At 40.4% G+C, this 14,743-nt stretch overlaps 1 protein-coding gene across 2 annotated transcripts in view; it reads left to right on the top strand.

Annotated features, from left to right (window-relative positions):
- NELL1 (neural EGFL like 1) overlaps nt 1-14,743 on the top strand; it is a 300,065-nt gene that overhangs the window by 37,409 nt on the left and 247,913 nt on the right. For both annotated transcript variants that reach the window (XM_059848303.1, XM_059848302.1), the window contains exon 4: nt 3,854-4,024. In XM_059848303.1, the coding sequence (XP_059704286.1) occupies nt 3,854-4,024 (171 nt within the window). The remainder of the gene's footprint in view (nt 1-3,853; nt 4,025-14,743) is intronic.

The raw sequence follows: 14,743 nt of genomic DNA, 5'->3' as shown, positions 1-14,743 counted from the left end.
TGTGAGGTACGTAGGGATTCCAAAAACTGTCAGAAAGAATTGTAAAATATCTTGAATCAATTGTGGAATATTACTGTCCTTCTGGAAAGCACAGTGCATGACCTTAAAATATCCCAACTTTTTTTGATAGGCATAAAATCAGTCTGAATTTAGCAATGTTTTTCTCTTATACATTGGGGTTTGAATGAGAGACTGCAGATAGACCTATAAAAAGCATTTGAATTCTATAATTGTACTAAAGAAGCCAGCAGTAATTTACATGCTTAGCAAACAGGGAAATTCTACTAGTGGGAGAATTTCAGCCAAGGTCAAATTGTATTGCTGCTCCACAAAAATCAAGCTTCTTAATCCATGTGTTCTGAGAACTTTATCTGTCAAAATACATGTTAACTTCTGATCATGCCTTATTTAAAATATATGAAAGTATAAATTGTTGCTGAGAAATAACAAATAAAAGAAGGAACCACCTCTCAGGGCTAAGAAGTTGATGAGGAGATTAGTGTCTCACACCTTTCTTCCCTGAAGGAGGTCTGGAGGAGGGTAGCAGGACCCTCACTGTAGGGCAGGCTGACACAGGCTGCATGCAGATGTGATGCAGAATCAGAGGTTGTCACAATACTCAGGGATCTTTCTTGGCCTTTTGGTGTGGATTTCATGGCAGCATTGAAAGTTCACACTGAATCATGATACTCATATCCAGATGGTCTCAGATGTTGCAATCTTTTCAGGAACGCTGAATCATTCCAATCCTCTGTTTTCTTGTCGTTCGTGACAAAATACTGGAAAGTACCTTCAAAACACCTGGTAGAGATCAATCAATTTTCCTGTCTCTTATATGGTACCTTCTATTAATTTTCCCCCCTCCCCATTTTTACCTGTTGTTTTAGTGTGGATAAAAAAATGTACAATGGCATTTGAAGATGAGATAGCGATAAAAAAATAATTCCATTTATTTCCTCTGTGTTTACTAATTATTTTCTCACCGGTTGATGATTACTTGCCTGAGTTTGTTTTTCCCCTCATTTGTCTTCCATTCCCCAATTTGCAGATTAGAGCTCTGAAGCAGAGCAGGTGCACTGTGAATGGCCTTTGTGCCATTGCTTTGGAAAAGGCTTCTTTCCTCCAGAGTCTAGTGGAAGGAGGAAAGAAAAGAGAAAACTGTTTGCACATGACTTCTGTTCTGGTAGAGAAAAGACAGCTTCTGAACTGAGAACATTGTGAAGTGTTTGTGTAATCAAGGTCTCAGTGTGAATTTCTGCATCTTTAAAAAAAAAAAAAAATCAGCACAAGAGTATTGGTTTACATTGCCTTTAGTTTTTTAAAGAGAGAGAGAGAGAGATGTGTTGGGGTAGCCCAGTAGTTTCTGCTTGTTGGGATGATGTTGTTTGGTGTTCACTGATGTCTCTCTGAGTGTGACTGTTTGTGATTTGCACTTGTTGAAGGGTGATGAAGAGTAGGTGCAGAATTTGTCTGCTGTCACCCTCCTTTCCCTGCCACTGAAGAGCTAAAACACGGTGTTTGATACAGTCCCGTGGCACTTCCTGCATTAGGTGCACATATATAAAAATGTCAGCACTAGCTTTTACATGAAATTTTAAGTAATCTGTTCTGTACTATATAAATTAGTCAGGAGATTGACAACAAGCTCGATTCCTAAGCAACAAGCTGTTCTCAGTCCTGAGGTAACTATTGGCACTAAAGCTTGTCAGGTGAGAAGCTTTGCAATTCCCTGTGCTGTACAACTAATAGAGCACAGATGTGATTAAGTGCAGTATCTGACTGACCTTTCCAGGGCTGCACTGTTTCCTTTCCATTAACAAAGAAATCATTGTGTGCTGAGTGATCAGCTCTGTGGCTATTGGAGATTATGAAGAATGACCTCAGGAAGCAATTTGCTTCCTGCAACAGGAGATTGTCTTGGTTTTGGGCTCTTAAGCCTCTGTGATCAACCATATATCTCTATGTCTATACATACAAATATTTTGTGTGTGAATGTTATGTACTTCTTCCTTCTTTTTATTTATTTTTCAGTTTCCTGTCTCACTTCCTTTTGGGCTGTGACAGCAGATGGAAATTACAAAATGTTCAAGTATGACATCACCGACAGTACTTTTCCTGTAGGGCTTTTCTTGCTGGGGAGCACCAGCAGCAGTATCTTCTGGATATTGACTATATTGTTACTGAGTATTGAAATAATAAATCTTCTCCAGATTTCCTGTGAATGTAATTTAGGTATTTTAATGGGTGTTGGCTGTAGTTAATCAACATTCTGCTCTACTATTAAGAAAACCCCTCCTTTTCTGCTCCCCTTGTACCATTCCTTCACGACACCAGCCTTTTTTTCCACTCTGTACTGCATGCATTTTGGTTGTACCTATGCCTGCTGTGTTTTTATTCAGCATTGGTTTTACCTTTACCTCCTTGTGTGTTTTACTTTGTCGCTCGAGCCTTTGGTTTGTGTGACCCAATAATGCTTTTATGTTGCATGAAAAATAGGATGGCAAGGCATTGGCAGGATGGAGGAGGGCTTGAATTTCACGTCTGGTGAAGACTTGCTGTCTTCACCCTTCCCAGCCTGTTGTGATGTCTTACACGTGTGTTTTATCACTTAAGTTTCCACCCAAGAAACTCTGTTTTCCAGTTATGTTGGAAGCCCTCAGCTTCATTGGTGAGATCTAATCCTGAAGAAGTGCACAGCCCCCATGTAATGCCTGTGCACACAGCCTGTTAGGGCCTGTGTACTGCCCAGCAGTGGAAAATGAAAATTGGCACTCCAATATTTATTGGTTTGTGTTGCATTTATTTTTTGGAAGTGGATTTCATTACTGTAATTTTTCCCATCCTACCCCAAATCAGCACCTATCTCTCAAATGCCATGTTAAATTGGTGTTGGCCAACAGGGAAAAACAAAACACTGTGGAGGCAGATGGGGCCAAGGACTATCTGGACAATCTAACATCTTCACTTTCTTGTAGAGCTATTTCTACTATGAAGGGAGGTTTGCATCACCTGTTTCTATAGACACAGCTTCATTTCAGCAGGAAAAAGATCGGATATGATGCAAATACTTGGTGAGGTCCAAGAGGAGATTTCACTATTTATACTGTCAGTGTGCCCTAGAAGGGCTAAAGTCATCCTAGAGAAAGAACTGGCTCCCCCCACACCCCTGTGAAGCCAATTATAACCTCACTTCATTAGCCCTCCTGTGAGTCTGACAGCTGTATGAAGGTTTTGGTTGTTGGATGGTTTATGCCAGATGTGGAGACACCTAATCCAGCCAAGAGGTTTTGTCCTTTCCTTGTAAAGCTGAACAATCACAGCAGTAACAATAAAAGTCAGAAAATGAGTTAAGCACAATTGCATGTAGGGGAGTCCTAAAAATAAACAGTTGTGGTTTTTTAACTGGATTTGCAAGTAGTAAATACAAATTTAATGATTACCTGGTGGTTTCTTACCTTAATGGCTTTTTATTTGTTTGTGGTAGTGATATATGTACCGTTCTTTATTTTTCAATTTCTTACAAAGCCTGCAGTCATACAAAATATTTTGGTGAAAAGAACAAGGCTTGGTTTCTTGTTGTTTTCTATGGGTGAAAAGAGGACTTCAGTCTCCTTGGCTAACAAGTGGTACTTTGAGCTGTTTTCAGTAATTAGTATTGCTGGTTTTGTATGCTCTGAATGTATAGCCTTGTCTCTCTGCTTCTTTTAAAAAAAAATTAATTAGTAGCTAATCCATGCTGAGTAACCTCTTTAGATTGTGGTATTTGTTTAAAGAAGCCTTACCAGTTCAGAAGGAAGTGACAGTCTCTTTCAGACAGCATAAGTGGAACTGATTCTCCATGTTTCCAATGCAGCTATTTTGAGCTGGAGAGCAGTGGCCTGCGGGATGAGATCAGGTACCACTACAGGTTTCGTGGGAAGATGAGGACAGAGGTGTTCCCCTACCGCCTGGCAGATGGGCAGTGGCACAGGATTGCTGTGTCCCTTAGTGCCTCCCACCTTCTGCTCCACGTGGACTGCAACAGGTAAGCAAACATGTTCTGTCATCTGGATTGCTTTGAAAAATAATCTTCAGTTCTGGAAATAAAATTGGAAAAGAGATTTGATTTTTTCCCCCCACCCCATAAATATCTCATTCAAGAAGCATGCTAAACTGCCGTGGGATAAGAAAAGGAAAACAAAGTATTAAAACGGAGCAATTCATTGTGATTATGAACAAATGTGGAAAAGGTTGATTGCTGATGGGGGAGTATTAAATGCATCTCTGTAGTTTAGGCAGTAGCTGAGCAGTTATGTTTGCCAGTGATTGCATTTAAGTGTGATGGATGGGTGTGCAGTCTGTTCTGTTGTGAACCGCTTCACTCAGCATACCTGAGAAGCTGAAGGATAGATAGATGCATCAGAGACACTTTAATTTTATTTTGCATCATCAGACAATGTAGTTTTTACTGATTTTTCCATGTGCTGCCGCATTTGGAAACTTCTGAGAAACCTGGAGGCTTCTTTTTGCACGACTGGAATCATTGTTTTTTGTTTTCTGAAGGGTATTCTGTCTTTTCCATTAGAAGTTGTGAAGGTTGTGAGATGGCATATTGCCAGGATTTCAGGGAATGAAAATCAGCAAACCTAGAATCTCTCTTGCCTTGGGACTTGATCTCACAATATAATGTAGACTTCAGACTTAGCAACTGATGAGGAAGAAATTCAGAGAGCTTGAAATTGGGACTTTGATAATAGTCTTTATGAATGAGGAAAACAAACCATTACTTTTGTATCTTATTGCACCAAAATGAAGGGAAAAAAAAATCCTTCACATTCAGTGAGAGGATCAGCATATGCATTTTGGGATTGTGGCACTTAAATGGATTGGGTGATGATAGCAGATATTTTTTTTGGAAGTCTTCATTTTGTTCAGACAGGCAGAATAAAGCTAGATGAGTATTATAGGAGTTAAAGGATCATTTGAAAAAGTTTGAATTTTGACCCAAGTAATTATGAGATACTGTTTTGAGAGGAATGTTACAACCATTTTCTTCAACTCCATTAACTACTGAAAAATCTAATCTGATGGAATGTTGCTTTTTGGACCTTCTTTGGACCTTAGAAGCAATTAAATGCTGAGAGTAATTTTAAGTTCATTGGGGCATGAAATCTACAGTTTGCAAAGATTCTCTTAATTTCATACATTTGATTTATTTATGTTTCCATTATTTATCTGTTATATTATTTCTTTGCTTTCAACAGAATGCTTTATTCTTTGTTTATTGACATACTGGGTTTTGGGACAGGTTCCTTGTTATCTAATTTGATTTTTTTTCTTTTGGACAGCAAATGTGTTTTGGGTGGACCCTTTTTAGCAGATTGTTTAGCTGGCTGCTTTCTTGTACAGCATTTAAAATGAAGACAACACAAAATGACTGGTGCAGAATTCTTTCCAGGGACAGGAGAACTGCACAGAGTCATGGTTGTGACCTGATTTTCTTTACAGTAACAAGAAGAAATAGATAAATACAATTATGAATGTCAGATGAGGTGACAAATGTGTCCAGCCATCTCTGTCAGGTAGTCCTAAAAAGGGCTGATCCCTCTAACCATGTCCCTTAAGGTGCTACATCCTAAGGTTGCTCCCAGCATAAATCTGTACTGAGGTGTCTGTGTTTGGCTGTGCATTGTGGTGTATTTTATGTATTGAGTGTATTTTATGACAACTCCTGTGGGAGAGTAATGGAAATAGTTCTGCAAGCATGACTTGAGGACAGATCATAGTGGAAGTTTAAATGAGGTAGGGGAAAAAAACCAGGAAGTCCTGAGTCAGCTGTAGCATCACAGTTCAATTAATTAGAGAATTTTGTGAATGTTGGTGTTACTTTGACTAAATCTTAAAACCTTTTATATCTTTGCACTAAGAAAAGGAGTCAACATCTTGTTTATCATGGCATTTTCTCATGACAGTGCAATAAATGTCGAAGCTTTGAAAATGAAGAGCAAGTCAATGAGGGGTACTTCTGAGCACCACTGAGAACCCTCAGCCTTCATGTTAGGGAAGCTGCAGCTGGGAGTGTGAGCTGAGTCCCACGTGAAGAGCTGTGCACTCTAGGTGTAAATGTCACTATTTTAGGCTGGTTCAGGATGCCCAATGAGAAGTGAAGCTTCTGCAGACTTGAATGAACAAGAGGAAGCAGGATATGAGTGCAGTCAGTATATTTACCTGTCCCACCTCCTGCAGAGGTTTGGTGTCATCAGAACAAGAATTTAGCTTCCTGTGTACCTATATCTAGTTAAAGTTCTCAGCTTTTTGTTTGCCAGCAAAACAAAAAGGGAAAAGAAAAAAAAATTGACTGCCAAAATTAATGACTTGAATTTCTACTGTATTTCTTTAGGGGCTGGCAACATGGCTTCCTTACAGACATGGCTGAATTTGCATACCTGCATTATTTCTTTTGTTTAGGACTGTGGCAGTGTGTTCTATATTTGGAAGGCTGTTGTGAGCGAAGGACTTGTCAATGCAGTGTTGCTAAAGTTAATCTGTACCTGAGAGTGCATTGCAAGTGTTTGCATTGGGAAAAACATCCAGTCACAGCCTGGTTTTGCTACAGGATTCATACTGTGACACTCTGGCCTCCGAGAACTGCAGTTGATCAGAAAGCCCTGGAGAAGAAGCTTTTAATTTGTAAACAGATAGGGCTGAGAAGAGAAAAAGTAGATTTGACTATCACCCACATTACTCTGATTTGTAAAATTGCTTTGACATTTGTACTTGATTATCTTTTGGACTCAATTTAAAATCAGCTTTGTTTTTCAGACCTTGGTAGGCTAGGGAAAAAAGTACTTGGGAAATAGCAAAGACCTGTAGTGCTTTGAAGCATCACCTTTAAAACAGTGTTGTTGTCTCTGTTCTAATGAGATGCCATGTGGAGGGGGAAGCATATGTATCAAATGAGGTTTATTTGCCCAAGCACAGGTCCTTTTGAAATCACCTCCTGCTGCATCTTACTGGCTCCTTTTAGTGCTCCTTCAAGAACAAGGAGTGGGAATTGTAGCTGAGTTTGATGTTGCAGCTTGGAACTGCTGACTCAGGAATCATAGAATGGTTTGGGTTGGAAGGGCCTTTAAAGATGACCTTGTTCCAATCCCCTGCCATGGGCAGGGACACCTTCCACTATCTCAGGTTGCTCCAAGCCCCATCCAAGCTGGCCTTGAACACTTCTACACAGGGGGCAGCCACAGCTTCTCTGGGCACCCTGTGCCAGGGCCTCACAGTGAAGAATTTCTTCCTATTTATCTAATCTAAACCCACCCCACTTTGATTTGAAGCCATTTTCCCTTGTCCTATGACTTTGTGTCCTTGTCCAAAGTCCCTCTCCAGTTCTCTTGTGGCCCCTTTAGGAGCTGGAAGGTGCTAGAAAGTCATCTGAGCAAGGAGCTTTCCCAAGGCTGAACAGCCCCAAATTTCTCAGCCCATCTTCATGGGACAGAAAAAAAGATACCTTGGAATCCAGACTAGAAACCAGTTGAGCATCACTGGACTCTCCTTACTGTCTTGAAGAGCTTTTGTGCTAGACAGTAACCTCTAGCCAGGGGTGTCTCAGAAAACGGATGTGGGAAGCCGTGGGTGCCCTTGCTAACATGCATTTCACAGTCTAGTAAGGTTCTGAAGGCTTAGAAAATGAAAAGGCTGCATTAATTATGAATGTCCTACTGATGCACAAGTAAAACCTGGGCTCAAAGTGACACGGAAATTAACTTTCCTGCTTTTGGTAGGATTTGTGCCTCCCTGCTCTAGGCAAAAAGGGGTTGTCAAGGATTTTCTGGTGAATGTTTAGATTCAGCTAGAGCAACTACATCATTGTCCTTAAGTAACCAGTAGTACCAATAGATATTTCTGTATATGTATGTATGATCAAATGAACTCTGCCATGCTTTTTCCCAGCTTGGGCTTCTGTTCATACCTGTGCTGTTGGGAGATTTGCAAGCCCAAGAGGCTATCAAGTCCTACAATATCTGATGGTTTTTTTCTCTGGGAATTAGTTTTAGCTGTGGAGTCAGGCACCTGACTGTCCACTGGGCTGTTTGTCCCCTATGGCAGTAACAGCACAGAAATATGTTGCATTTAATGGTGTTGAGAAGAGTGAGGGAATAGCATGGAGCCTACAATTTAGGAGGTGGCAGGTACTGTATCAAAATGTATTTATTGAAAATCTGTTTGCAAAATAGAAATTCCAAGTTGTTCTCAGTGTAGCTGATTAATTTGGTGGGGTAAGCCTGAAAGGTATTTTATTCTTTTTTTGTTTGTTTGTTTTGTTTTTTTTAATCATCAGCCATATTGCTACAAAGGTACTCACCTATTCAGACAGTATCCCTCTTCCTTTACTTGAACTCTGTGAGCACAGAAGGGAGAGGAGGGTGTTTTGATGAAAAAATTAATGTTCTTCCAGTGAAGATCTGTGCTGGAGTGCCTTTTGCTGTGAATGCAGCCTGTGGTTTTGATGGGTACTCTTAGCTGTTTGATGGAGGGGGTTGGTAAGAGCATAAGAGAATAGATTATAAAACTGGAGCAGGCTTGGAAGTAGTCTCCAACTGAAAAAACATGTTGTCTGCTTCTTTTATGTTAGAACAGCGCATTAGGGAATAAAAAATGCATGAGCAGTGAGAACTTTTTAATTGGAAAAATAAATAAATTAAAGTAACATCCTCCAAATATGGGAATCCAAGACGTCCGAGTTCTTATAAATTAGATATTCTGGTGCCAGCCTGAGGTTTTCAACTGATCTAAACAAAGTTCTGTGACTTTAATTAAAGTGTAATAAATTTAAAGAAGGTTAAGGGATGTATTTAAAAGAGGGATTTGCTGCTTTAGTTACTGTAAAACACTTTCTCTTGAGAGGGAAAATGGTGTGGTGACAGTGCTGTGCAGCTAGGTAATTTAGTCTCGCTATTTGTATATGAGTTTGTGACCTAGATTGCTTCTCTGCTCTCCAAGCTGCAGCAAAAGCTGTCAGAGAAATAGTTACTTGGGTAGAGTGGTGAAATTGTGCATCATGGGTGCACCCAACTGCAGAACTGTGGTATTGTGGACTGGTTCATTGTCACCTACTAGTTTTTCCTTTTGTTTGGAAGAAAGGCTGTAAAATGTTTAGCATGAGGGAGATCTCCAGCTGGCATACCACATCAGCTGCCACCAGTCTCTATCATCACAGTTACTGCAGTTAACTGCAAGGAAGTGTTGAGGATACAGTCAGCATTATTTTCTTTTCAAAGAAGCTTTTAAATAGCTAGGGTTCTTCCCTGAATAGCTAATGCATCAGCAGAATGGTGGTATGGGTGTGACCAAAGACTGAATGATATGTTTTAATCCAGTCCCCAATTACGATGAAAATTTATTTATTAATCCCAAAAAAAGAATTTGAACTCCTTTGAATACTGCATTGAGAGAATTGTGAGAATGCATGAGTATTTATGAAAGTGCTGAAAAAGTACTGGAGGAAAAAAAGGTAACAAATCCCTATCTGTTCCTACCTGTCTAAGACCCTTTGCCCACCCTCAGAAGGCAGAAATCACTTGCACAGGTACCTGGGTGTTGCTGTGGAATACAAAAGAACACAGGTGTACACTGTTGCTCTCAAGGTGAAGAGTAAAAGGGAAGTTTATTTTCTGACTCTAACATTTATAGTTTTCTAAAAGTGACAGTGGATTGGAGGGTGACAGTGCCACCTCTCCAATGACACTGGACAAATTAACAGTCTATCAAATTTCTCCTCCTTCATAAAATAATGTAAAATAATGTGTTATTTACAGAAAGTGTGTGAGAAAGTTCTCTACAAGAATGTCAACATCAGAAGGCTTAGAAAATCTAAAAAAATCAAAGCAGCACCTGGGCACTGAGCTTCAGCAGAGAAGCCTCACAAGCTCCTGCTCAGCATGGAATCTGCATCTGCTTTGGGCTCCTTCTGGGAGCTGCTCCAGCTGCTGCTGCTGTCAGAAGAGGAGCAGAAGTCATTCTCCAGGAGTTTGATTAAGGGTCTTCCACAGGAGCTCGGGGCAGAATTTTAGGAACCTGTGGAGCCAGAGTTTGGTACCTGCAAAGCCCAATTTACTGCTGAATATAGACTCAGCAATGGCTTTGGTCCCCCCTTCCCCTGGTCAGAACTGGGGACTTATTGTATTTGCAGGGTGCTCTGATGAAGGAAGGAATGATGGATCTGACTCCATGTTCTCAGAAGGCTAATTTATTATTTTATGATACTATATTATATTTAATACTATAAAGAATACTATACTAACTAAAGAATACAGAAAGGATACTTAAAGAAGGCTAAAAAGATAATAATGAAAACTCCTGACTCTTTCCAGAGTCTTGACACAGCTTGGCCCTGATTGGCCAAAGAGTGAAAACAACTCACAGCAGAATCCAGTTAAACAATCTCCAAACACATTCCACATGAGCAAAACACAGGAGGAGCAAATGAGATAATATTGTTTCCTTTTCCTCTGAGGCTTTTCAGCTTCCCAGGAGAAAAATCCTGGGTGAAGGAATTTTTCAGAGAATGTGAATGCCACAGGGATCTGTGGTGCTTTCTGGTGAATTGTAGATGTTGGTAGACAGGTTGGTGGCTTCAACAGGACAGGAATATTGAGCTATGTTTACCATTGCAATCTTGCATTCCTTGTGTTTTTATGCTCTGGGTGTGTCAGAGAGAGGAGGATAATGGCAGAGGAAATGATCTTGAATCAAGACTGGCAAGCCTCAGATGGTTTAGTAGTTTCCAAAAGTGTGTGACTAGTTGTATTACCAAATTCTCAAATATTGGTCCAATATACATGTAGACATGTATAAAGCAGTAAGTCTTTAAATTGGTGTGGTTAGTTACAAGAGCAGTCTCTGAAAATTAAGCTTGCACAGCTTGAAATGTACTTAGATATTTTTCTATGAAGTTTTTTCAGGAGAAGTCTCCTGTTACTTTCCTCTAGTTCTTTTTTATTTGTTGGTGTGGGGGTCATATGGACAGAGAGGTGATCATAGTAATTTTAGTCAGCAAGATAAAGCAAATGTTTTGAGTTTTTTCCTTTCAGATTGTAAAAACAATTATCTTGCTCCAGCCAGCCAGATTAACTGAGATCTAAGAAACAAATGAACTCTTCCATTTGAAGTGGTTAGCTTAATTCTGGAGTTTAGAACTACAAGTCTCATAGGATAATATTGGAGCTGAATTGAGAAAATGATAGCCTAATTCTAGTTAAATACTTTGCCAAAGATCTTTGCCAAAGAACAGGTGAGAACCCCTCTGAACTATTCAACAGCAGACTTGAGACCTGAGTTTTCATGTAGCAAACAGTAGAGAGCCTTTCCAAAGGATCTGAAACCTCCTGAGTGTGGTGGGGCTTGAGAGGGCGATTGAGCAAACAGGGCTGAGGCTGCTGAGAGCTCTGAAACCAGCCCAGAGCTTTATGAAGGGGTTTAGTACTTGAGGTGTCTTTCTTTGGCAGTTTAGCACTGTTACCCAGAAGGTAATTATTTTAGGAATCCAATCTTTACAAAATCCTCAAGCTGGCTGCAGGGAGGTAGAGTCTGCTTGATTGAATTTCTTAATACCCCAGAACCTGACAGTTCTCATTATTTCACGATTGGGTGACACAAAACTGACAGCACTCTTAAGGGCAGTGGTGCAGGATCAGTCACATTTGTTCCTTGGCTGTGAGGAGCTGGAGGCATGTGAGGTGCTCAGAGGTGGAAGGTGGACTGTGATGGTGTTTGCAGGGGTCCCAGGATGAGGGAAGAGATGAGAATGTTAACTCCGTGTTCAGAAGTCTGATTTATTATTTTATTATATATATTATATTAAAACTATACTAAAAGAATAGAAGAAAGGATTTCATCAGAAGGCTGGCTAAGAATAGAAAAGGAAGGATAACAAAGGTCTGAGACAGTCCAGACAGCTGGACTGTGATTGGCCATTAATTAGAAACAACCACATGAGACAAATCCCAGATCCACCTGTTGCATCCCACAGCAGCAGATAATCATTGCTTACATTTTGTTCCTGAGGCCTCTCAGCTTCTCAGGAGGAAAAATCCTAAGGAAGGGATTTTTCAGAAAATATCATAGCTACAGTGGAGGCATGTGGGGTGCTCAGAGATGGAAGGTGGAGGCTTGTGGGGTGCTCAGAGGTGGAAAGGAAAAGAATTCAGATATTAGCTTCCTCTTCCACTTTAGATATTGTAATGATATGAAGAATCCTTGTTGTGATCTGTCTTGCCAATGGAAGGATACAGGAAGAAGCAGTAAGGAGGAAGTTGGTAGTTTGATCCTTGGCACAGGAGTAAGGTAACATGAAATTGCCAGTCCTATAACTTGTCCTTGTATCCGAGACCAGGCAGTAAATGAAAGAATCAGTGGAAACTGCATTACTTAATTGGGCTGCAGTTTTAATGGCATCCTCTTCAGCACATCAATAGTGAAAGCAAATAACTAATAACTACCACTGTGCTAACTAAGGCAGCTTGGATTTTTTCAGCCCAAGCTGAATTTTTCTCTGTCACACTAGCTACTTACCTTAAACTTGTCTGAAAGATGTGCCATGCAGTATCCCTGGGGAACAACCCAGTGCAGTCTGCAGTGAGAATTCTCATTGACTTGAGCAGAACCATGCTTTCACCTCCCCAGTGTGTCGATGTTGTGAGAAATGTGCTGTCCCTGCAGAGTGCTTTTCTGCCTGTCTGCTGGCAGTTTCCATCTAAATTTAATTTTAGAACCAATATAATGGCTTGTTCTATGTTTACTGTCTGTTTCATACACCTCCCCAGTCATGGCCAATTAGTTATGTGTGGAGGGACTGTAATGTTATCTTTCAAACAACCAAGACTAAACCAGACAGTTGGAAAACACCATGGGAGAAGGGAGGTGTGGGTTACTGGAAGAACCTGCAGGAAGAGCTGAGGAGCAGGGAATGAGGCCATGGTGTTACAGAGGCAGTGGCTAATGGGGCAGAGGAGTGGCAGCTCCAGGGAGAGCTGAGTGCCTTTGCACAGTGCTGAGGCAGCACCAGGGCAGGGCCCTGGCATGAGCATGGCAGCAAAGGCAAAGCCTGACATCCTCAGCCTGCAGTTGCCTTCCATCACTGCAGCAAATTGGCTCTGGAATATGGATGAGCTTATTTTATGATTACATACAAATCCTCCAGTGATGACATGAACCCCTTGATGAGATGATCCTGTGACAAGATACCCTGTAAAGCAATTAACTTCTCAGCAGATGTGGTTTTGGAAGGGGGGAAGAAGCTGTTTAGTAAAAAGGTTTCTTGTGGCTGACTGAATTTTAAATTTAGCTTTTGTAGCAGTGCAGAAAGAGTTGAAATCAAAAGCCTCATTCTTTTTACAATTGCACCTATCTTATTGTACTAGATGAATCAACTTTGGGGTTGAGAGGAGCCTGAGACAAAGGGAAAACAAAAGGAAAGACAAAGGCTCCATATATTTTGTGCAGAGGGGCTGTTCCAAAGCTGTAAAAGCTTATCATGCCTCAGCTTCTGTAACTGCCAGAGTGAAGATCCCTGTTCTGCAGGTCTTGGGCCAGAGACCAGCACATCCCTCTGTGGCAAGCAGATGGAATAGAAGCAGAGTTTCAGAACTGCCAGTTCTTGCTCAATAAATGCCTTGGGACAAACCCCAAAAGTAATCTTAGAATTTTTTTTTTTAATTTTTTTTTTATTTTTTAAGAATTTTAATGACAAAATAGAGATGGCATTAGCCATTTAATCATGTGTGGAGGGATAGAATGTAAGGAAATAAAGATAGTGCAAAAGGCAGTCTCACACCTGAGGAGCTGCAGCTGTACTAATCACCAAAGATTAGGAACAGGCCTGCCCTTAACAGGCCACAGCTGTGTCCAGTAAGAAGATTCTACAAAAGAGTGGGTTAGCTGGGTGAGGAGAGAGATGGGGTTTGTTGGCTGTGCTGTGAAGAGTTGGGGTTGTTGGCTGTGAAGAAGAAGTCAGTGCTGTGAGGAGCTGCTCATGAGAAATCACTGAGAAGGAATGAGAGCTCTGCAATATGATGACAACAATCTTGGTTTTAATTCATTACAAAATAGAGATGGCTTTAGTCATTTAATCATGGTTTTACCTCTTTGTTTTGATAGCATTTTATTTGGGGGTTCATTTTGCTGCAAGACCTTTTTTGTGCACATTTTGATGCATATTCTTCCTCTTTTGCTTTCTGATTGTAAGATAGGCTTAATTGGCTACTACTTGTTTCATAGATATTCTAATACAGTTTTTTATCTCAGATGTATCTTGCTCTAAGGGTTTCTTGTTTAATTTGTGGGAGAGGAGCTTTTTTTCTTTTTATATCTTGAAAGAACCCATTGAATTAATTTCTTCCTCTTATTTCTAGAATCTGCTTTTAATTGCTCAGACTTGGTTTGATGATATTTTGCATCTGGGATGTACTCTGAGTATTTTGTTGACCTGAGATTGGCTTTTGCTATGATACTTGGTATGGTAACAAATGAGTGTGCTGTGCTTTTAGCTTTCTGGTTAACAGTTTGCTTTATTCAGTGTTCTGGTTCAGAACCTGAGCTTCAAAGTTTGCTGAGGTTAAAGGGTGTCTTTTAGGGACCCTGTGAGTTTTAGTATTGTCCCCTTTTATAAGTGTATTTGTCTCCTTGACTGTAGTGGATACTTGTGTGCATCATAAAATACCTTTGCTTTGTGGTGTATGCTCTGGTAGCCAGATAGTGATAGTTGCTC

This window comes from Haemorhous mexicanus, chromosome 6, assembly GCF_027477595.1.
Source record: "Haemorhous mexicanus isolate bHaeMex1 chromosome 6, bHaeMex1.pri, whole genome shotgun sequence".
NCBI lineage: Eukaryota > Metazoa > Chordata > Aves > Passeriformes > Fringillidae > Haemorhous > Haemorhous mexicanus.
The sequence above is the reverse complement of the archived record's forward strand: the minus strand, read 5'-3'. Positions and strand labels throughout refer to the sequence as shown.